Source organism: Protopterus annectens, chromosome 4.part1 (assembly GCF_019279795.1).
Source record: "Protopterus annectens isolate FY-2018-M chromosome 4.part1, PAN1.0, whole genome shotgun sequence".
NCBI classification, from domain to species: Eukaryota; Metazoa; Chordata; order Ceratodontiformes; family Protopteridae; genus Protopterus; species Protopterus annectens.
In genome coordinates this window covers 888,730,488-888,753,187 of record NC_056734.1, presented here as the reverse complement: position 1 = coordinate 888,753,187, position 22,700 = coordinate 888,730,488, and the positions used below count along the sequence as shown (strand labels likewise).

The 22,700-nt window shown below is 40.0% G+C and overlaps 1 protein-coding gene across 2 annotated transcripts in view; it reads left to right on the top strand.

Annotated features, from left to right (window-relative positions):
• Positions 1-22,700, top strand: part of LOC122801105 (major facilitator superfamily domain-containing protein 8-like) — a 1,359,614-nt gene that overhangs the window by 570,879 nt on the left and 766,035 nt on the right. For both annotated transcript variants that reach the window (XM_044070628.1, XM_044070627.1), the window contains one exon: positions 1,772-1,851. In XM_044070628.1, the coding sequence (XP_043926563.1) occupies positions 1,772-1,851 (80 nt within the window). The remainder of the gene's footprint in view (positions 1-1,771; positions 1,852-22,700) is intronic.

Sequence of the window (22,700 nt, the reverse complement as noted above, 5' to 3'; positions counted from 1 at the left end):
CACAGGTGGGGCGTGACTTCATTAATTTCCTGGAGCTACTGTCAAATTATGAAAACAGCTGCATACAAACAAGCGTGCACAAGTAGTATAACGAGGCAAAATTATCCCAGTTTTTCTTTCAATCACCAATTGAAGCAACCAAAAGTAAAAATCAATAATAATGACCCCAAAAATTAACTCCATGAGACGCACTGCCAGTGACAGCAACATTATTTTTATCGACAAAAGTGTTTGCTTGTCTTCTAAGTTTGCAGTGTATGCTTGTAAACTATATTTGAAATACAAAAGAAGTCATGGGGAAATATCTACATTGAAATTAAAACTGGAGTTATGAAAACGTTGCTATTTTTCATGCTCACAACTTTTTGTTTTTAATACAAAGCCAGGAGCCCCAAGAGTGCTGAAAATACAAGTAATTTTGTTTTCTTTGCTTCGAAGTGTTTGTTGTTTGCCTTCAAAATAAATTACACTAGCAATGCTCTGTCTTAAAACCACTGTGTTGAAAACAGTGGCTGTACAATACAGAATTCTGAGGGAACAGCACACGTAAAGGAAACTAAAATTGTTGCACTGAATTTTAATACAATGTGATCTCTTCTAGTTGTTGTTCCTCAGATGATGATCATGTTTTACTCCCCTTCTTCCTGCAGCTTTATCAGCTGTTTTTGTTAACCAGACCATTGTACTGTTTTTCATGTGTCCTGCCCCAGTTGAATTTACAGCTTTCCTACAAAAGTAGAAGTTATTGCTAACCATGGAATGTATTTGCTTAGTACAGCAGAAGAGTATACTTCAGTATTGTCATATCTCTCTGAGGTCCCCCACTACGAGAAAATGGCTTTGTTTTGAGTCTTAATAAAATGTTGTTTTGCAGTGTGGGATTTAAAAAAATGTTTTTTTTTTTAAGCGTGAATGTTTTTATTTAGTATATTCATTAAAGATGCAATACTGCCAGCATCTGTAAACACAACCGTCATATCAGTCAAGTAATGTATTCCTGATATGGGTGGGGGAAGGGCAGGATTTTCTACTGCAAATCCAGGGTGGTGCATCTTTAGGAAGTACAACACAAGCTGAAATCTGACATTGTTTTTGCAAGAAGACAAGCCCCTGAGTAGGCCCAGACCCCACACCTCTGTTCACCCTAAGGTAGTTGCAGTGGAAAGAAAGAGCCTTATAAATTAATTAGTTAATTAAGATGTGTGCTCATTCTCCTGATGTCACAGTCTTGAAGAAGGAATAATACTAACAGTAGTTAATTCACAGTGCTGCGGTTTCATGTTGGAAACATAACATCAGTAAATAAAATTCTCAACCCAGCTTGAGCAAATTAAAAATGAGCACACGTCCTATGAGGCTTTAATGAGAAACCCTTTTTGAAGACATATTAGGTAGCGTCTTTGATGAGTATTGGTGCTTTATTATTTATGGCATAGAGGTTCACACATAGTATCATGGCAGTAGAAACCTGCTGGTCTGAACTACTAGATCAATGTTTTGAAAATGCATTGCTGCAGAGTATGCCAATGTCTAAGATCAGTATGGTCTGTTGCTTTATCACTCTTCAGTTCGGAAAAGTTTAAACCATTATAATTCTACAGTTTGTGGTGTTACTTTGCATTGAATGTCAACCAGATCAATAAAAAAGTACAAAATACAGAATGCTTCAGTGGCCATGTCAGAGACTGCCAAAAGACATAGTGCTGTTTTATGTCAATAACCAATACATTATCACTTCTCCTTATTAATGTTGCTTTGTACTCTCTTTCAGGTCCAGCATTCAACCTATTTCTAAGGTACTGCAATTTCCACATTGGGCCATTTGTAGTGAATAAGTATACAGCACCTGGGGTAAGAAACCAGTATGCAGAACATTACTTTCTATGAGCATGCAAACAGTATCTCTGAAGCAATAGTTGCACCAAATAGTTTGGCAGATGACTAGTGATTACTGACTAAAGAAAATGCAATTGAAATCTAAAGATGACTAGGTCATGATTAATCATAACTAAGCAATTTATTTTCTGATGAGTAACACGTACACAAACCAAATGTGTTTGTCAATGTTGCATTTTTTACTCTTGTAATCTTTCTATCCATAAACATGGCAGTCTCTTTTCTTGGGCATTTCTGTTAGAGACTGATAGGATTCTAGCTACTTGTACCACAACCCAGGACCCATGAATATTCCAGCATGCTAAAAGGGGAGTTTTTTATTGTGTGTACATTGGATCTATTTCAGTTGATTGACCTTGTCAAAACTCAAACGGTTGACACTGCATGATCGACAATTTCAGTTCATCCATCAATGGAAACAACACAAAAACAATGTTTTTGCAGTGGGTAAGACCCCCCCATCCCCTTCTAATTATATATACTAACTCAGAGATCACACTACAGCAGGGAAAAGGGTACAATCCCCACTATCCACTGTACCGTAATCTCCTGCAATCTCCATCAAAATGGTCGACAAACTTCATTGTTGATCATGTTGTTTCGACTATGTTTGTTTTGATAATGCTGTTCATCGACCAATTGAAACAGATCTGTATACATTAATTTATAGATTAATCATACTTACTGCAGCTGGTAATATAAACAGCTGCAAAAGTGGTAGCAAATCATCAGTATTTATTTAAAATGTCTGCAAAAAAAGCAGCTGTGCATGAAAAAACAAATGACCACAATGAATATGTCTAAATGTATGGAAGAAAGCAAGCAGAAAACAAATACATATATCTTCCACTTTTTTCTGGACACCTTTTGTCTCCATGCCTACCAATCTTGAAGCTACCCATAGCCAGTCATTAGTCCATTTGTTTCCCCTACTGTTGGGGTATTCCCAATGTAATCTCTGACTCGAAGGGCTATCAACCAAGTAGTCATGCAGGGGGACTTTGCACTTGACAGCCTGCTCAGCAATGACAGCATTTCCTAGTGAAGACTTTAACCTCTCCCAGGTGGCTGAAATGAGCAAACTGTGTCACTGTGGAGAACTCTGTGATCTCCGCCATACATATATATGTATATATGTATATATATATATATATATATATATATATATATATATATATATATATATATGTATATATGTGTGTGTGTGTGTGTGCGCACACATGCTCAACTCTAATCACATACTGATGAGAGCAACTGTCACCAACTTACTTTCACCAAGCCCACATCCCAAGTCTGGCTATTTATAGTGCCATGCAAGCCTCTTCTTACATGGAGGCATTCAGCTGACCAGAAGGTTATGCTCCCTGACTCACTTCAGAACAGGCAAGTCTGTGGCAGACCCTTACTGCCGCCCTCCTCTGCCTGGCTTTTCCAGCGCACCTAAACTGCTATTTTAATTTGGATCATCTGGACCCTTGTCAGGGCTTTATCCTTCTCTGTCACAGAGTTTGCCCACTTGTTTGAAATTTGAAGTGCTGAATTTCACAAAGTCAGTACTCCAGGCTGAATAAAGTATTTCAACACCCCTATAAATGTTTTGCTTGCTCAAAAGTATCTTAAAGTCATAGTATCGTATTTATTGCATTTTCTTGGAGGCAGACCCCATCATCCAATTTGGACATTATTTTTGTTTTGCCCAGAGTTAGCAAAGTTACATTTTTAGCACTGTGAGATTTGTTTTTGTATATAGCAGAGACCCTTGGTTGGGCATAAATTCAGCGTTCCACTGCATTCATTGCAGTTGGAGTAGAATTTGCTTAGCAATTCTGAAACTACTGAATAATGTGGATATGCACAAATAAAAATGATTTTTATATTATTTTAGTGTCTTATCAGATTACAATACTAGTGTGTTAAATTTGGAATGCTTTAATATCGGTTTTAATTTTGAAGTTGGTGTGATATATGGTTAGGATTAAACTAAATAAAATAAAAATCCATGCCAGTACGGAATGGGTGAAGTAAAACTCTACAACTTACTAAGAGTTTGATTTCTTTTGAGAAAGATTTGAAAACACATATGATTAAGAAACTTCCGAGGGATCATAAAGATTATAAATATGGCAAACAGTTTAATATATCTAAAACTGTTAAGTCCTCTGAGAATAAAGCACACTCTTTGTCATCTGGCAAATGAAAAAGAAAGAAGTCCATTTTGAAGAAAACTGATAGTACCCCTGAAACTTTGGCTGAGGAATTCAACAGTTGAAACAGATATCGGTACTCCTTTCACTTCTCCGATTGCCAAAAAGAAAAATGAAAATATCCCTTTAGGTGTAACTGAAGGGCTGGATAAAAGCACTTCAGTAATCCCAGCTCTGGAGACATTATTACAACTGATGGCCCCCAAATAGAGACTAATCAAAATTCTCATAATATTTCTTCCACCCAGCTATCTAACATAGAACTTAATGTGCTTAATAAAGGTTTGAATGTTGTACCCACTTACGTGGTGCCACAAGAGGGTTTTGCTCATGATGTCATCTTTTTTTGCAGATTGTTGAATCTGAAAGCATTTTTTCGTAAGTCACAGAATTATGAATCAGATCAAAATTCAGTTGTTTTTTCCTTCATGAAATCTATATTTACTCCACCCCCTAATAAGAATGTAGTAGTCTTTTCAACAACAGGTACTCAGGGATTTACATTTTTTATATAATTCTCATACCAAAATTTCTCATCATAACCTTTCTTTAGTAGAAAAACAAGCTGCTGCATCTCTAAGTAAAAACAAACAGTTATCAATTCAGCTGACAAAGGGGGAGCTGTGGTAGTTTGGTACTGGGCCATGTATTTGGCAGAAGCACATAGTTATCAGATGGATGGTACTATCAAAACATGGTCATTGACCCTACTTTGGGATTCAAGTCTGAGACTGACCGATTCTTATAGCTGGCATTAGAGGAAGGTATTATTTCCCAGCAGGTAGTTTATCATTTCATGGTAACAGATCCTGCTAAGCAATATTTTTAAATGTTACCTAAAATACATAAGAATTTGTATTCTCCCCCAGGTAGACCAATTGTATCTGGCAGGACATCTCTTACAGAGCCCCTGTCAGACTTTTTGACTTATTATTTAAAGCCATTATTCAATATATACGGTCCCGTATTCAGGATTTGACAGAATTTTTGAACATCATTACAGATATGCAGCTTGAGAAGGGTGGCATTTATGTACTTTGGATGTATCAGCTTTGTGCACCCATATCCTCACTGGGCCGGGTTGTCGGCCGTAGAATATTGGCTGTACCGATTTTCATTATATAGCCCAGGATTTAATACATTTTTAATATGTTTAGCTGAACATGTGTTAACCAAAAATATTTTTTATTTCAAAGATGAGTGTTATTTATAACTTAAGGGGATGGCCATGGGGGCATCTTTTGCGCCAATGTCTGCAGATTTATTCATTGGCTAAATCGAAGAACAAATCATTTATGGTTCTAGTCATAACATCTTTTTAGAAATTACAGATATTTGGCTTTGATATTTGGATGACTGCTGGCTGGTTTGGTGATCAGATTTGGAATATTTACATGAGTTTGTTCAGTACTTAAATTAAAATAAGTGGGGTATACAATTCACACTTAATTACCATCACACACAAATGACTTTTTAGATGTTGAAATTCAGGTACAAAATGATGATACACTGGCTACTCAAATGTATAGGAAAGATCCCCAGTTTAATACCCTTTTACATGCCAGCAGTTGCCATCTTTGACATATTATTTGGAATATTCACAAGTCTCAATTCATGAGGCTTTGTAGGATTTATTCTTCAGATCAGGTTTTGGCCCAATATGAACAAGATTTGGTTAAGATTCTGCACTAGAGGCTATAAGTACGATGATGTGATCAGTGCAATGCATAGCTGATAGGCTGGATAAAGCTGAATTATTGAAGTACAAATGCCGTAAAGTTGCAACATCACAACTTTGATTACTGACTAATTATGGTAGTAACCATACCTCTCAGCCTGGAAACATCAAAAATCTGGACAAAGGGCCATGAAAGGTGGGTACAAATCTGTATGCTGATTAACATGAAATCTGCATACATAATTATGTAACCCCTGCCCACTCCAATGGAATTGTGGGATACCAACTTTTAAATGCAAATGGAAGAACAGACAAAATATTAAACACCAAATAAAAAGAAGAACAAAAGCATAGCTCTCATCCTTCCATCTCCAAAATGTGGAACAATGCCTCTCATAATGTGGAACAAGTGGGCAAATGTGGAACACTTTCTAACAGTTTATTAACAAATTCAAGTAGGGATGTCATGGCATGGTTTAAATGTGCTATTCTGTACTTATAAAAGGTTTTTATTGGTGAATTAATATGATTCGGTATAATTTATCATGGATATTAGTTTAAAAAATTCCTATCAATAAATGTGTGACTGACCTTTTCAATGTGGAACAATATGGAACATGGAGGGTTTAAGAATCCAAATAGGGAATGTTCATTCTAATAAGGGGTACTTGAGAGGTTTGCCTTTACTTGACGCAGCTGGGAATTTTCTGAATATTAGATAAGATACCATGAGCCATGTCCCTTTTTACAAGAGCACAACCTCTAGATCATATATTGTAATTTGTGAAGGAAAGATAAACAGCAGTATGTTAAGTTGTCAATCTCGCCTTCATTCTTGCTTGTTGGGTTACATTGAAACAGATATTTTGATGTAGTGTGGGTTCGAGCCGATCCTCGGCTCGCTAAGCTCGAGAGTCACTTTTACCAGCTCGAGGCAGCCCCATATCCCATGATGCAAGGCGTAAGTACCCAGATCTCGTTTGCCGCATGAGGTCCTCCTTTTACCAGCTCCTGGTAAGTGATTCACTTTTGAATATTTAAGCCCCTTTTCTTAAAACCTTAATTATTAGTTATTAGTTAATTATTTACATTTTGTGACAGAAAATCCCTGTCTTTTCTAATTTATTTTAGTCAAACTTTACCCATCCCATCCCCTGTTAGGGTGTGTGTGTTTTATACAAATACCTTTTGGTATTTTATTTAAGTTAATTTTTTGACTGGTGTGTGTCTGTGTTTGTGTAAAGCACCATGTCAAAGGAGAGGGTCTCAGGTTTCAAGAAGTGTGACTCGTGCTGTCAGAAGATGTCTCTGACAGATGGTCACACTTCTTGCCTGTATTGCCTGGGGCCTCTTCACCTGCAGGACTCCTGTGCTATTTGTCATTCCTTCAGCCAGAGAGTCCTGCAGGAGAGACGCAACAAACTGATCTTCTGCGGAGGGCTCTCCGGCTAAGTCGGCTCCATCTAAATCAGTTAAATCTTCCAAGGCCCAGGCTTCTGTGTCTAAGCCTGCGGCCTCGGCTCGACTCATTCGAGTCGAGATCGCCCGCTGGAGCCGATTCTGGCTTAACCGGCACCGATGGCTATCGGTGCCGAATCTGTATCGACCACTTCGTCGGCTCCGATCGGTTCCGACACCCATGTGGCATCGGTGTCGGCTCCGATCGGCTCCGACACCGTTACTTTGGTGGCTGTATCGGCTCCGGCTGGAGCCAATACATCGAGGCTTCCTGTCGGCTCCGAGAAGTCGGCTCCGACAGGATCTATAGTATCGGATCCGATGGCCCATTCCAGGAAGAGGTCGAGGTCTCCTTCCTTGGAGCCGATACTTTCGGCTCGGCTTCACCTCTTCTTCGGAACGGAGCCATCGGAGCCGATCTTCAAGGTCATCCAGACTGTCAGATCATGACCTAGAGAGAGTGGTCAGTAGATTACTTAAGTCACAGGTACTGGCCCAAATGTTACATAGTCCGTCTCAACAGACGACTGTTGGTCCACACCCCGTTACAGTTCCTCCTTCAACTCTACCCCAGAGCTTGGAGTTGGAGTCTTCGGGAATGGTTACTGCTACGGCTGGAGGACGGATACCCCCTTCTGTTCCTTCAGCCTCTACTCTTATCTCCTCTTGAGACCTTCCTTAGAGGGATTCGGTGGTCGGGCTTCCATGGTCTCCTCCGAGGGTGAGTGGCATCGGACCCTTGTCCGAACCCGCTCTTCCCTTGGAGCCTCGGCCTTGGTGAGCTCGGCTCCGACATCTGCCTCGGAGGCTTCCCTTCGGTGGTCCCTGGAGTTCCTAGCTCTTGAGCTGGTTCTCTCGGACCTGCCTGGGAGGGAGCATTCGAGGTGATGAAGAGTGTACTGGCCACTGGTATCAGTCAGAAGTCTGTTCGTAGCTCCTCCCTCTATAGTACCTGTTGACATCTCTGCCACTTCTCTTGCTACAGGACCCAGAGATCCTCCGCCTCAGGTTTCCCCATTGGGAATTTCCCCTCTTCCGAGGATTCTCCTGATGTTTCGGGAGATCCTCCTAGGAAGAGGACTTGTAAGAGGAAGCATGTAGACTCCAGTCTGTCACTTCGGATACTGACTTTGATGAGTCAGAGGGATCCCTAGATCCTCTGAGGATGTCTCCTTCTCAGACATCCTAGAACTCCTGAAACAGAGGGAAACTGGCCCACCAACAATCCCTCTGAGGATGAGTCAGTATACCTAGAGGCGTTTGGATCTCGGCCCTCCACCTCCTGGGTGTCTCCGCCTTCGACCCCTTATGCAGGTTATTGCACGAAGGCGTGGGCAGCTCCTGACTCTGTAGAGCCAGTCCCTAGGAGGCCTTCAAAATTTATCACTGCCCGTGTGACAAGCAATTCCTCACTAAGGGTGTCCCGCTGATGCCATGGTGGTGGCTGCGGCCACCAAAAGGAACTTGCAGATCCTTCCGTGCCCGTCCATCCTCCTAATAAGGACTCTAGGACCATGGATAGATGCAAGCGGATGTTTTCCTCAGCGACCTTTGCTATGCGTCGCTGAATTACCTATGTCACTTCACCAGAATCCAGAGGGATATCCTTAAGGAGCTGGGTGAAGTAGTTCAGGATCCTACAGCTGCAGGGCTCAAGAAAAATTGCTTCACAGCTAGGAACCCTCAATTCCATTGCAAACTCCTCCATGCGGCTAATATCTTATGCTGCGGATGGAGGTACAGGTGTGGCTCTTAGGCGCCAAGCCTGGATGCGGCTATGTGATTTTTGGATCCCTTTAAGGCGTCCTTCACAAATTCTCCCTTTGATGGGTCAGCTTTGTTTGGCCCTCAGGTGAAGGAAACCTTGACCAGGTGCGAGCAGGACGGCAAGACTCTTTCTGCTGTTGGAGTCCGTTTTTCCACCCCTTCTAGACCTTATCCTAAAGGACAGAAAGGTGGGAAAATGTGGTTCCGTAAATCCCAAGGAGTCACGCCGGATTCACGTGGTCAGTTTACCCCTAGAGGCAGAGGGTAACAACAACAGGCGCTCTAGAGGCAGAGGGGTCCGAAAACCAGGGAAACAGGGAGCCTCTCCTGACAAGCCCTTTCAGCATCCCTGAGGTGTTGCCCGGCTGTCCCTCCTTGGAGGCAGTCGGGAAGATTATCACTGTACCCAGAAGCCTGGCATTCCCTCACTCAAGACAGATGGGTACAGACGATCATATCCAAGGGTTACATAATTCCTTTCGAGGAAAGTCCCTTCCCCTCAAGTTCCCTTCCAGGCGTACCACCCGGTCTAAGGGAGGTTGCAGAGTTAGAAGTCTCAAAACTACTGCAAAAAGAGCCATTCAGCCAGTTACAATAGACCATTCAGAGCCGGAATCTACTCAAGGTTCTTTTGGTCCCCAAAAGACGGGAGACTGGAGACCAATATTGGATCTCAGCAGACTCAACAAGTCTGTCAGGAAGACAAGATTCGAATGGTCACTCTTCAGTCAATTCTGCCCTTCTTACAGAAGGACAACTGGATGTGCTCAATAGATCTTCAGGATGCGTACTATCACATCAAAATTCACAGACGCTCCAGGAGATTTCTCCGCTTCGGCTGGGGTCCAGTCATTTCCAGTTCAGAGCCCTGCCCTTTGGTCTCACTACAGCCCCCAGAGTGTTCACCAAATGCATGGCAGTGGTCACGGCTCACCTGAGACGTCAAGGATTCCAGGTGTTTCACTGGCTCCTGTCAGCCACCACCAGGCATCAGCTTATACAAGCCAGGGATTACACAATAGACCTTTGTTCTCATTTGGGCATCTCAATCAACTTCGAAAAGTCATCCTTATCGCCCTGCCAGTCTATTACTTTCATGCAAACTTAAACACTGTTCGGATGTCAGCTACCCTTACAGATCAAAGAGTTTCAGACATTCAGAGTCATGTCAGGATCATTCTGGCCAGCAAGAAAGTACAGGCCAGGATGGTTCTAAAGGTATTAGGTCTCATGGCTGCGGCCATCACTCTTCTTCCTGGCTCGATTCTACATGCGCCTTCTTCAGTGGATGCTGTTCACACAATGGTCATACCAGCAACTTCCAATGCGTCACCAGATTCTGGTGACACAGACATGCAAAGAGCATCTTGCTTGGTGGATCACATCGCCTCAGGTTCACCAAGGCAGGTACTTTGTACCCCCATCCCCGATAGCCACTGTCACCACGGATGCCTCCCTGATCGGGTGGGGGGGGTCATTATCAGGGCAGGATGGTTCATGGGACGTGGCAGCCGTTCGAGTACCATCTGCACAGTACCTGCACTACCTGCTGAGTACCTGCAAATAGCAGCAAATTCCATTGCCTTTCCCATATCCATCCTGCTAAATAGAACCATTAATGAAGGTATCATCCCAGACATTTGGAAGGTCTCCCATATCATCCCACTTCATAAAGGTGGAAAACCCACTGATTATTCCAACTACAGACCAATAGCTCTTCTTTCTCCCTTAGCTAAAGTCATGGAAAAATGTATTCACCATCAGTTATTAACCACTTAGTGAAGCACAATATTTTGGCTACTTGCCAACATGGCTTTAGGCCATTTCACAGCACCACCACCGCCCTTCTATCCTTCACTGATACCATCAATAACAACCGTAATAATAGCCCTCTCTTCTGCTCTCTTCATCGACTTGTCAAAGGCTTTTGATATGGTCAACCATCCCCTACTAATAAATACCCTAGAACTTCTGGCCCTCGACCCCCCAGCTATCCAATGGTTCAAATCTTACCTTAACAATAGGCAACAAGCAGTTGTCTGGCAAAATAAACTATCATCCCTTCTACCAGTCTCCATAGGAGTCCCCAGGGCTCAATTCTAGGACCTCTTCTGTTTTCTCTCTTTATCAACGACCTTCACATTGCAGTCCCTGAGGCCACCTGTATTCAATATGCCGACGATTCAACACTTATATGCTCCTAACTCCACCTCAGACCTCCACTACATAACCCAAAAGGTATTTAAAGCGGTTGAAGAATGGTTCCTAAGCGTTGCCTTCTTCTCAATGCCAAAACCAAGCTGCTACTATTTCCACCTACCAATAGGTCCCCACCTCTTGATCTCTATTGTATCTAGCAAAGGCACCCTGATAACACCTGAACAATCTACCAAACTGCTAGGAGTGACTATCGACAACAACCTCTCCTATGATATTCACATTAACAACACCATACAAGCAGTGAACAGAAAATTGGTTCCTTATACAGAATCAAACCTTTCCTTACTCCTCAAGCCAGAACCACCATTGCCCACTCTCACTTAATCTCTACACTTCTCTATGCTTCATCTATTTATACTAATTTAAAAAGAACTAACCTCCAAAAAATTTCTCATGCCTATAACAATATCGCCAGGTTTGCTACCAGCAACCCATACAAAACACACCATTGTCTTAATCTTAAGCAACTAAACTGGTTTGAATTACCTAACTTACTAACATTTTCTCAACTCATCATTGCTCATAAAATCTTTTATCAACCTAAAATACTCGATTCTCACTAACCTTATCACCCCATACACAAATCTAACTTCACTGTTCCTCTGCTAGATTACTTGTCTGTACTATGAAGTCTAATAACTTGTCAGGCGATAGCATTTCTCAAATACTGTTGGGAAACAATGGAACCTCCTACCAACAGACTTAACTCAAATACCATCCCTTTCTCTCTTTAAACTAAGACTCAAACTTCACCTAAAATCTCACTGGATATGCCCCTGTACAAACCCTGACTAACTGCCTCCTCCTTCACGTCTATCTTGCTACTCCCTAGGGTCCACTTTGACCCTTTACCACACTAATGTAGTTTACTGATTCTCATTTCCTTGCTCTAGGACTTCTCCTCTCTTCTACCTACTTCCTCTTCAACATTCCTATTTCACTCCTGTTTACAAAGGTCTGCATAGAATTTTAATATTTTATTTTTTTTTCCCTCCATACTATCTTTTTCAATGTTTAAAATTGCTAATGTATTTTTCCAATATTAATCTTTATTTTGTATAAATGTCTTTCTGGAGCTTTTCTCCTCGGGCCTCTACTGAAAATGGACATGTATCCAGTTAGACTAGCCCGGTCAACAAATGTAAAATAAATAAATAAATAAAATAAAATAAATGTCCTGGAGATGAGAGCAGTGCTTTTAACGTTGCAAGCCCTCAACGACTTTCTTCCCGTAGGGACAATTGCAGTCCACACAGACAACATGTCTGTAGTTTGGTATATCAACAAACAGGGCGGAACCAAGTCCTACCCCTTGTGTCGAGAAGCGCTCAGACTATGGCAATGGGCGATCTCCTCTCATCGGTTTCTGGTAGCAACGCATATCCCTGGGAAAACCAACATTGTAGCGGACAGATTGAGCAGAGCTATTCTCATGCCTCACGAGTGGTCTCTCAAGCAATCTATAGCGGAAGAGATTTTTCTGGAATGGGGTCGTCCATGTTGCGATCTTTTTGCTACTCCCCAAAACAGCAAATGCCCAGACTTCTTCAGCCTCTTCCCTCTATCAGGCCATCCCCAAGAGACGCTCTGACCCAGGATTGGCCCCAGGGACTTCTTTATGCCTTCCTCCATTTCCTCTGATCCCTCAGGTGATCCAGAAAGCTACCGTTTGAGAGCCAAATTGATTCTCATTGCCCCTTACTGGCCTCGACAAGTTTGGTTCCGTTCCTCCATCATCACCTTTTGGTGCAGCCGTGGCATCTGGACCCAGTGCCAGATCTTCTGATTCACCAATCGGGTCAGCTGCACCAGTCAATCCCTTCTCTCAACCTCACAGCATGGTTGCTCCACTTCCTTCCTTAGCCAGGCTTCCTTTGATCTCTAACCCAGTTAGAGACATCATAGTATCATCACTAAAATCCTCTACCAGGAGGATTTATACAAGCAAATGGAAACGTTTCTCTTATTGGGCTAAGGCCCAGAATATTGATCCTTTTACTGCACCTGTTCAGGCAGTCCTGGACTTCTTAGCAGAGATTTTTCATGCAGGCTCCTCTTCTTCCACAGTCAGAGTTCAATTGGCTGCTATTTCCAATTTTCATGTCGGGATAGCAGATCATAATATTATGTCCCATAGGCTCTGCAGGGCCTTCTTGAAAGGAATTTTCCTACTAAAGCCTCCAATCAGGAATCCTCCTCCTCAGTGGGATCTAAATTTAGTGCTGACATCCTTGATTCTTCCCTTCGAGCCAGCTGTTTCTTGTTCCTGAAATATCTTTCTTGGAAAACTTTATTCCTTGTGGCTATTACATCTGCCAGGAGGGTGTCTGAACTTCATGCTCTTCGGTTCGACCCTATTTGGTTTTTCACAAAGACAGAGTATCTTTGAGAACTAACCCAACCTTTTACCTAAGGTCGCTTCAAAGAACAATTTGAATCAATCCATTGATCTCCCTGTATTTTTCCCTAACTATTCAGATAGAGCTGAACAAAAGCTACATTATCTTGATGTCCACCGTCAACTTAGATATTATTTGGACAGAACAAAAATTTAGAAAATCTGATCAACTTTTTGTTTCCTATGCGGATAATAAAAAGGCCTTCCTGTTTCTAAAGTGACCTTGTCCAGATGGCTTGGTCATCTCTGAAATTTATACGCTCAGGGGAAAACAGCTGTGCTCAAAACCTAAAGCACATTCAACTAGGAGCTTAGCTACTTCTACAGCTTTTCAAGCTAGACTTCCTTTGGACACTATTTGTGCAGCGCCACTTGGGCTACTCCTCACACTTTTGTTTCCCATTACAAATTGGACTTGGCCTCCAGGGACAGAGCCAGTTTTGGCTCTACAGTCCTCAAGAGTTTGTTCCATTGAGCCACCCAGGATAGAGGTGCTAGGACGCGCGTCCCATCAAGCAAGAATGAAGGCGAGATTGACAACTTAACATTAAGTTATGTACCTACCATAGCGTTCCATGTTAGTTGTCTTCTCGCCTTCTTTCTTGACCCTCCCTCCTTCCCCTGGCCTGGACAGACCTTGTTATAAGAAACTGTTATGCTGAAGACCATTCAGACCTGGTCCTTCTTCCATCTGTAAGTTTTCTTTCTTCCTTTGGGAAGTATTTTATGCTTGGTGCTATTGCCCTTTGTCAGCAAACGAGATCTGGGTACTTACCGCCTTGCATCATGGGATATGGGGCTGCCTCGAGCTGGTAAAAGTGACTCTCGAGCTTAGCAAGTGCCGAGTCGGAGCCGAGGGATCGGCTCCGAACCCACACTACATCAAAATATCTGTTTCAATGTAACCCAACAAGCAAGAAAGAAGGCGAGAGAAGACAACTAACATGGAACGTTATGGTAGGTACATAACTTCTTATTTTCCTAAAATCAAGCAGTAAGAGTAAAGGATAACATTGGCTGCTATAACCAGGACTGCTCTCATATCAGACATCATATAAATAAACTGATATTTCTCCTGGAATCAGTAACACTTCTGGTAACCAGGCAGTCAAAGCAGCTGGTAGATTTTTCTGTAGTATCAAAACCAATAATTGATAAAAAATATTGACCAGAGAAATGACAATCATGAAAGAAGAACACAGAAAAAGTCCTCGGGTATGTTAGTAAGCTGCAGACTGGTACAATATCTAGTACTTTGTTTAAGGAAGGTAAAAGTGAAGAAAATGTAGTTCTGCTTCAATGTCTTTGCATCAGTAACATACCCTTAGTGATAAATCACATAGATACATTATGCACGTGTCATGACAATACAATTACATGGTTATTAAATCCAGTTCTATGCCATTTATGCTACTTTTCATTTCTAGACAAAGTATTACTGCAGCACTAAATAAAGCACTCTCTAAAGAACAGAAACCGAACCAAAATGCTTTCAGTCAGGCCAGCAAATAACTCAATGGCTGAAGTTATTGCAACATTTTATTGAGTCAGATACTGCGTATTGACTTCTTGGCAATTAAAAGTCTGTTACAGATTCACAGACATGCAGAAAACACCCTCAGCTTGTCTAAGGCAAATGTCATCAAGCCAGCTAGAATAACACAAAACCTTAGTCCTAGACTCCTAGTCTCTTGCCAGCAATTCAGAAAAGCACAAGAGACTAGCTTAATTCATTATAATCAGAGTAACTTGTCAGCATTTATATTTTGTAAAATTAATTCCATACATGATTTTAAATGACTATTGTCATTCATTATAAAATGCTGTCAGCAATGACTGAATACAGCCATGGCAGTCAGAATGACAGACAATGACAACGACAAATAAAGCAACAGCTTTCCAAAATGTCTTTACTGCTTGCCAGCGCATTAATTTCACAGTGCATTGATGCTGAACTACTAGATACAGACAGATGGCATTTATTAACAGTTCATTTTTGGATACCTTAATAAGGTGTAGGAAAGACATTACCAGACAAAAACTCATTTGGTAACTATTTTAAATACATAAACACAAATGCCATACAGGCATACACACACACACACACACATACATACTCAGTACTCACAGATGAACACACACACGCGGCAAAAAGACATCTTTGTAATTACTTTCAAAAGTACATCTGTAATGTTGTCAACAGGCATCAAACATTGACTTGTCAGCATAACACAGTGTTGGAAAACCTTTAGCATTCTGATTAGTAGCAACAAACAAACAAAAATAAAAACTGCTTTGTAAATGGACACCATGGCACTGTATATCCATTATTACTATATAACATATTATAGTACAAACACTTAACTACACAAATATAAAGCATTTCATTTGTGAAAACCAGGCAAAAATTAAGCTCATTGACTGGAAAACTAAAAAAGCATGGACATTTAAATGTCTTTCAAAAGACATTCACCTGCAGACAATGTATTATGAAAATATAAAACTTAAACTATCAAGACGCTAATCACACATTTTTTTGACGTTCCATGCCGATGACAAAAGATTAGCAACTTTTTTGCCTTTCTGACTCAAGAGTTCTCTTTGAATCTCCTAATTAAATATAATCTGCTGATGGCCTTTTTATGACCCGAGGATATCGAAGCAAAAATCTGGAGCATTTCTCCCTGGGCCTCCGCTAGTCAGACTTTCCCAGTCAACAAACAAAAGTAAGTAAGTAAAAATATAATTTAGTTGCTAAATGGGAAACTTCTCACTAAAACCCACTATGTATTTTGAATGGACATTGAGTGAGTGAGCTACTGAGCTTAGGTATACTATTACGTTTTATTTAAATGAGGAAGTTGAGCGAGCCACAGGAGTCTGAGCTAAATTTTTTCATCCTTGTTGACCATCTGTGCTGTGATGACCTGTCCTTCCTTCCTGATTCCTGGGCTGGGTTGTTTAAATTTACAAACACGTATCAAATAAATGCAGAGAGAGCAGACAAGCATAATGAATATGCTAAGCTTGGGCACAAGGAGAAATGTGGGATTTACGGGTTTTGTGTGTGTGTGTGTGTACACTCACGCAGTACGCCAGGGCTAGAAAGCAAGATGTAGAGATTTTTTCAGAGGTATTTACTCTGGAATGGATGGAGATCAAAATTTTCACTTTAGTTAGTAAGTTTGTTTTTATTTGTTAACCAGGGCATTGCGTTAATTCAGCTGAACTGTTTCCAAAGTCAGACCACGAGTATAAACTCAACAAAAACAAAACGTGCAATATATCCAGAGAAAGTTAAGAAGTCCCACTTCCCAATGGTCGTTTCCCAAATAAATGTATGACTGTATGTAGAAGAGGTAAACACAAACAGCCACAGTCCGAAAGCTCTCAGCTGAATTCCGACTGGCAGGGAGTCAGGCTGTAGTCATTGCGCACGCCCCCTGTGCAGTGACATCAGCAGCAACAACTTTGGGCGGGGGATTTGAAAAAAAAAAGGGAAATTATTGAGAATTGTAGGGGTCACTCTGGAATCCATAGCATCATATTATTTTGCCCTCAAAACCAGTAAATACTCAGGAATTTGGTATGGTTGAGAGGTATGGTAGTAACACCCGTTTATTTTTTATGGATCATGTTCAGAAACATTGGGATATCCTCTCTTCTGATGATACCTTAAGGGATTTAATACCTTCTAGATGCCTCTTTTCATGTAGAAGGGGTAAGACTTTGGGTGGCTTCTTTAATCATTATAAAATTGTTAGTAAAACCAATACAGTTTTACAACAAACTACTTTGGATGGCCATTTGTTATCAGGGTGTCAACCTTGTGGACATTGGTTTTATGGATATATTTACAAAAAGTGCAAACAATTTACTTCACATAATACTCATGTTTATGATATTTGGGTTTTTGGGAATTGTGGGTCAGAGTGGGTGATTTATTTAGTTACATGTACTTCTTCTGCATTTTACTTTGGACAAACTTCACGTCCTTTGAAAATGCATATTTCAGCACATCTTAGTGATATTAGATGTGTTCAGACATCAGGCACCCTGTTTAAACATACCTTTAATCATCTTGCTGTGAAATTTTATTTTGTGGTTATTGACAGAATAATGTTTAGTGACAAGAAAGATAAGACAGGTTGATATTCTATGTTAAATATTAAGGAAAGGAAGTGGATAATTAGATTAGGTGGACTTTTTTCGCCTAGATTCAATGAACATTTCTAGCCACCAATGGCAAGAAGGTTTTGGATATTTAAATAAACAAGAAGTGATGTGATTTATGGCACTGAAGAAGGCAATTTAGCCAAAACCGGTCTGCTGCTGACTGTTTCGTTATTCATGGCATGTTGCTTTTTGGTAGATAATAAATTGAGTTTGTCATGCTGAATCTGGTGTGTTGGCAGTTTATTGAATTTTAGCATTAGACTAACCTTATAAAGAGGGTGATTATCTTTCAACGGTCTTGTTGCCAGCTGTGTATGAAATGTGAGCAAATGTGACCAAATACTTATTCATGCCTTACATTTCTTTACTCTCCCTTCTTAACTTCTATTAGTTTCTCTTCCCCTGGCTTTGTCTCTAAATATACCATAAGCCTACTTTTCTTTCACTTCATATTATAATTCCTGTTTGTTTTATACTATCTTACCTTTAATTTCTCTATAAACTGGCTAAACTATCTCTAACTATTTTTATTTATTATTTTATTTTATTTATTTGACATTTGTTAACTGGGTTAGTCCGGCTGGACAAAAAGCTCTATATCAGTGGAGACCTGAGGAGAAAAGCTGTAAAATAATGCAAGAAATACAATGAGTAATTGTCATGACAAAAATTAATAACAATGAGTAAGTAGAAAAAATACTACGGGTACATTGTGCAAGCTACAAAAATAATGGAGGCAGCAAGCAAATGACAACATACTAAGTATTGTACAATATATAGAGAGCAGTTGGTAATAGGAGAGAAAAAGAAAAACATGATAATAGAAATCACAAGGTAGCTGAAGTAATAGCAGCAGTTGGACCTTAAGACGTGTAATATGTACAGGAGAAATTCAAATCTTGTGTAAAAGGCCAGTGAACAAGACAACAAGTTAAGGAGGCTCAGGTAGTAATGGAAGACTGTTAGCAAAGTATAAGGAAGCAGCAGATGTAGGTGAGAGGAATAGGATATGAAGTTGTAGAAGAGGGAAGGTATATTAGATCCATTCAGAGTGATGCAATTGTGTAAGAAGAGAAAGTTAAGTAGGGTCATTGCATGGGCAGGACCAGGATTTGTAGAGGCTTTCTTTTAGAGTTATTTTAAAGGACTTAGGGTTGATAATAGATTTGACACTTAAAGAAGCTTATTCCAGGCATTTGCTACAGAAGAGTTTACCAATATTTTTTTGGGCTCATAGACATGCAGTAGATACTGTTGAGAGTTGTGGAGGGCATGGTTAGGGGCATAAAACTGTCTTAGAGTAGAACGAATGAGACAGGAGGAGGGTTTGTGTAAGACAGTATGTCATGAGAAGCTGGGGTATTAGAAGTTGGTGATGAATCATCGCGTATAACTTGTATATATATTCTTAACCAATGATGTCCTTCTATTCTCTTGTTGCAGTATTCTGACCTGTGGGATCTTCTGCCTTAGGAGTCTGAACTTCCAGCCCCTATGCCAGAGCTTAAACTGTAGCTTTTTAAAGAGTGTACATTTTTTTTCTTAAAATATTCTGTAATACTTTGAGCTTTTCTCCCCGAGTCTCCACTGAAAATGGACTTTTCCCCGGTAATCAAATGACAATAAGTAAATAAGTAAAATTTAGATTTGCTTAAGTATTGGTGCAAACTAGCTTAGACCCTGTCACTTTTGGCCGTCTTATAAGCAAAATGCCCCACTCTTAGACCCTGTCACTTCTGGCCATCTTATAAGCAAAATGCCCCACTCTGCTGTTATGTAGCACAGATTATGTATTACTATTACACAACTAGAATATCTGGACAGCATAGAGAAATGGCATTTATTGTTACCACCTCACAGCTAGGATACTTTTTTGCTAAGTCTGCATGTCCTTCCTATGTGTATTTTTTTTCTTTGTTTTTTTTTTTTTTTTTAAGTTGAGTATGACTTGATGGCATTGTTTACCTCCTATATCTCAAAGATATGCTGTAGGTAAATCGGTGATCTTACAAATAGCACTTTGGTGAGTGTGCTTTGTAGAGTGGACTAGCATCCTGTGTGGGTTTAATTCCTTGCCTTGCTACAACAGAGTGCCAGGCTGGAGTTAAGCTTCCCCCATGATTCTGAACTGGACTAGGGAATGAACAGATTAAGTGATGGTAGCATGAATTTATAGGCTGATCTCATGCCCGGCTACAACTATTTAACTATGTTTTAACTGACTAATGAACATTCTATCATGCCATCATTCTTAAATGTTTATCTAGCCTTGCTGTCCTACCAGTTTTAGTGAATGCATCTTAAAAGTTAACAAATTATGATGTAGTTATAAAATGTATAAGCAATATTGTTCCACAAAGTGAGCAACAGTATAGTGTACATGATTGCTAGGAGACTTTAAGCCTAGTTAACCGAATGTAAGATTGTAGCATTCATGCTAGAAATTATTATTGTGCATAAATCCACCTTTTTGCTGTTTATTTTGTGCATTTGTGTCTATGTATTGCCCATTAGATATATAAAATAGTTTATTTTCATTGTTTTGTGATTCAGTCTTTGTAATCTTTCTTTTTTCCTTTCAACCTTTAGTGTTTGATGTTTCATTAGGTAATTACATATTGGTGTCTCTGTCTGTATGTGTGAATATACTATAGTGTATGATGTATGTTAAAATATGTAGATATATTAAAAATAAAAGTGTCAGAATTGATTCTTTTAGAGAAAAATATTTTGGGCATTATTTTTAAGCAAACCAGGTCAAAAATATATTTGAATTCTATGAAAATTATTTCTGATGAAGTTAGGTCAAACAACTGTGTTATGTAAAACATGTTAAAGCTGCATGTTGCATGTTTATATTAAAAAAATTATTATAACAAAAAAATTATAAACATACTTCGAATAAAACAGCAGTTAACATAAACATTATGTCGTATGTTGTCCTACTGTTATTAAAAGTTCTGTAATAAATGCAATGCTGTTTATATAAAAATATAAACAAAATCATGAAAAACAGCTCAAGAGTATAACACATTCTAAAATATAATAACAGTGTGAGCCCCCACTAAATGACAATTTCATAATGCTGTCAATTTAAAAATACACCCTGGGATTCAGTAAACTTTGTGTTGGTTTTGTGCGAAGCCTACACAGAGTTTACATGTGTGTGCGGTTATGCGGGATAAGCAGCAGCACTCATTGCATATTTATGCTGCACACCGTGTTTAAATGTAATTAAGCACATTTTTGTGGCTGGCTACAGTGTTGCTGGTCAGGAAACTGTGTAAGTGAACATGCATAGCAATCCTATTTAAGCCAAAGGACTGAAGGTCCACGGTTTTGCAAGCAATGCCACAATGATCACCAGGGCTTAACAGATCATAGTTTTCATAGCTCTCAATCACTTAGTACAAGACGTCTGGACAAAGGTCAACATAATGGGGGAACAATGACTCGGAAATAGGGACATATTTGACATCTTGTTCTTTAGAAATGTGCTAGAATAACAAGGGGTTTGTGTTAAGATACATTTTTGAAGTATTTAAAGTCTGAAACTCAAATGTATGTAATTGAGTCTCATCAGTCCTGAGATCATCCCAGTGATATGGCAGAAAACCACAAATTTGACAAGGAACACACCAAAAGGTATACATGACAAAAATCTGGACATTCTGTGAAAATCTGAATAGTTGAGAGGTATGGTAGTTAAGTATATGGTCAAAACACAATACAGGACAAGTGTATACAGTGTAGAGTATTGTGAAATCCTGTTAATGGCATTCTGTACTGAAGATGTATAAATGATCTCAGGGGAAGTGTGTGTATTTATAGGGACACAGATGAGTTATAGAAATGAACACAGGGAAAGAAGACAGGTGAAGCAACCTAGTGTACAGCAGACAAGGGCATATGAATGGAGGACAGTTGTAGCAGGAACACTAATCACATGTCAATATGGTACAGTAGGGACTGCATTGTGAAAATGTGTATTATGTGACTTATCACACAAGGTGACATAGCAATGGGGAAGATGTCTGTATGAGATAAGCATCCTTACATGAACAATGCAGAGGACATCTATCAGGGTGTTACGTAAAATTGATGTAGGGTGCATATTGTGAAGCTGTGCAAACTGATTTGCCTGAATATAATCTCAGCAGAGGTCTCCAGCAATTGGGACACAGGTAAAGGCTCATAGACACATTTAAAACAAACAAGCATAGTCATGGACAATTTCAGGATATCGCCACCAGTAATCCCATGTCTCTGACATAACATATGGAATTTAGAGTGATCAGAGATGATTCTGCACACACACACTTGTACGACTATTATGACATGTCTACACTCTAAGGGTAATCGTGCACACTGTCCTGGCACCATAGCATCTGCTGGAGGTGTTAGGAGGGACACTGCTCTATCTGTATGCAACATTATGATCAGTACAGGCTAGCTGACTGGTGTGCATGGCAGTTATATTTGGCAAAATCCACACTGTTGTGTATGTTACCCATGCCAGTATTGTTGTCAAACAGCTGTATATGTACTGTGTACATCACCGGAACAGGTAGCACACATGCATATGGTGTAACAAATTGATGGGAGTTCTGCACCTTCAGACAGTAAAGTTTATGGCACAAAAAGAATGCCTAGGTATGGCAAATAACCTGTGTGACACTTAGTTACACATCACTGGAAGCTGTGTAAGGAGGTACATGAAGAAGGGTACATTGTACTCAGTTATTGGTGTGATGAAGGCATTGAACTACGGAGGCATTATGGCCTCTGATGTGGATGTCCTTCACATACTCAGTAGTTGTGTTACATACAGGAGAGTAATCACTGTGACCACATGCTGGTGGACGTTCCACTTACCATCTACCCCAAGACATGGGTCACATAT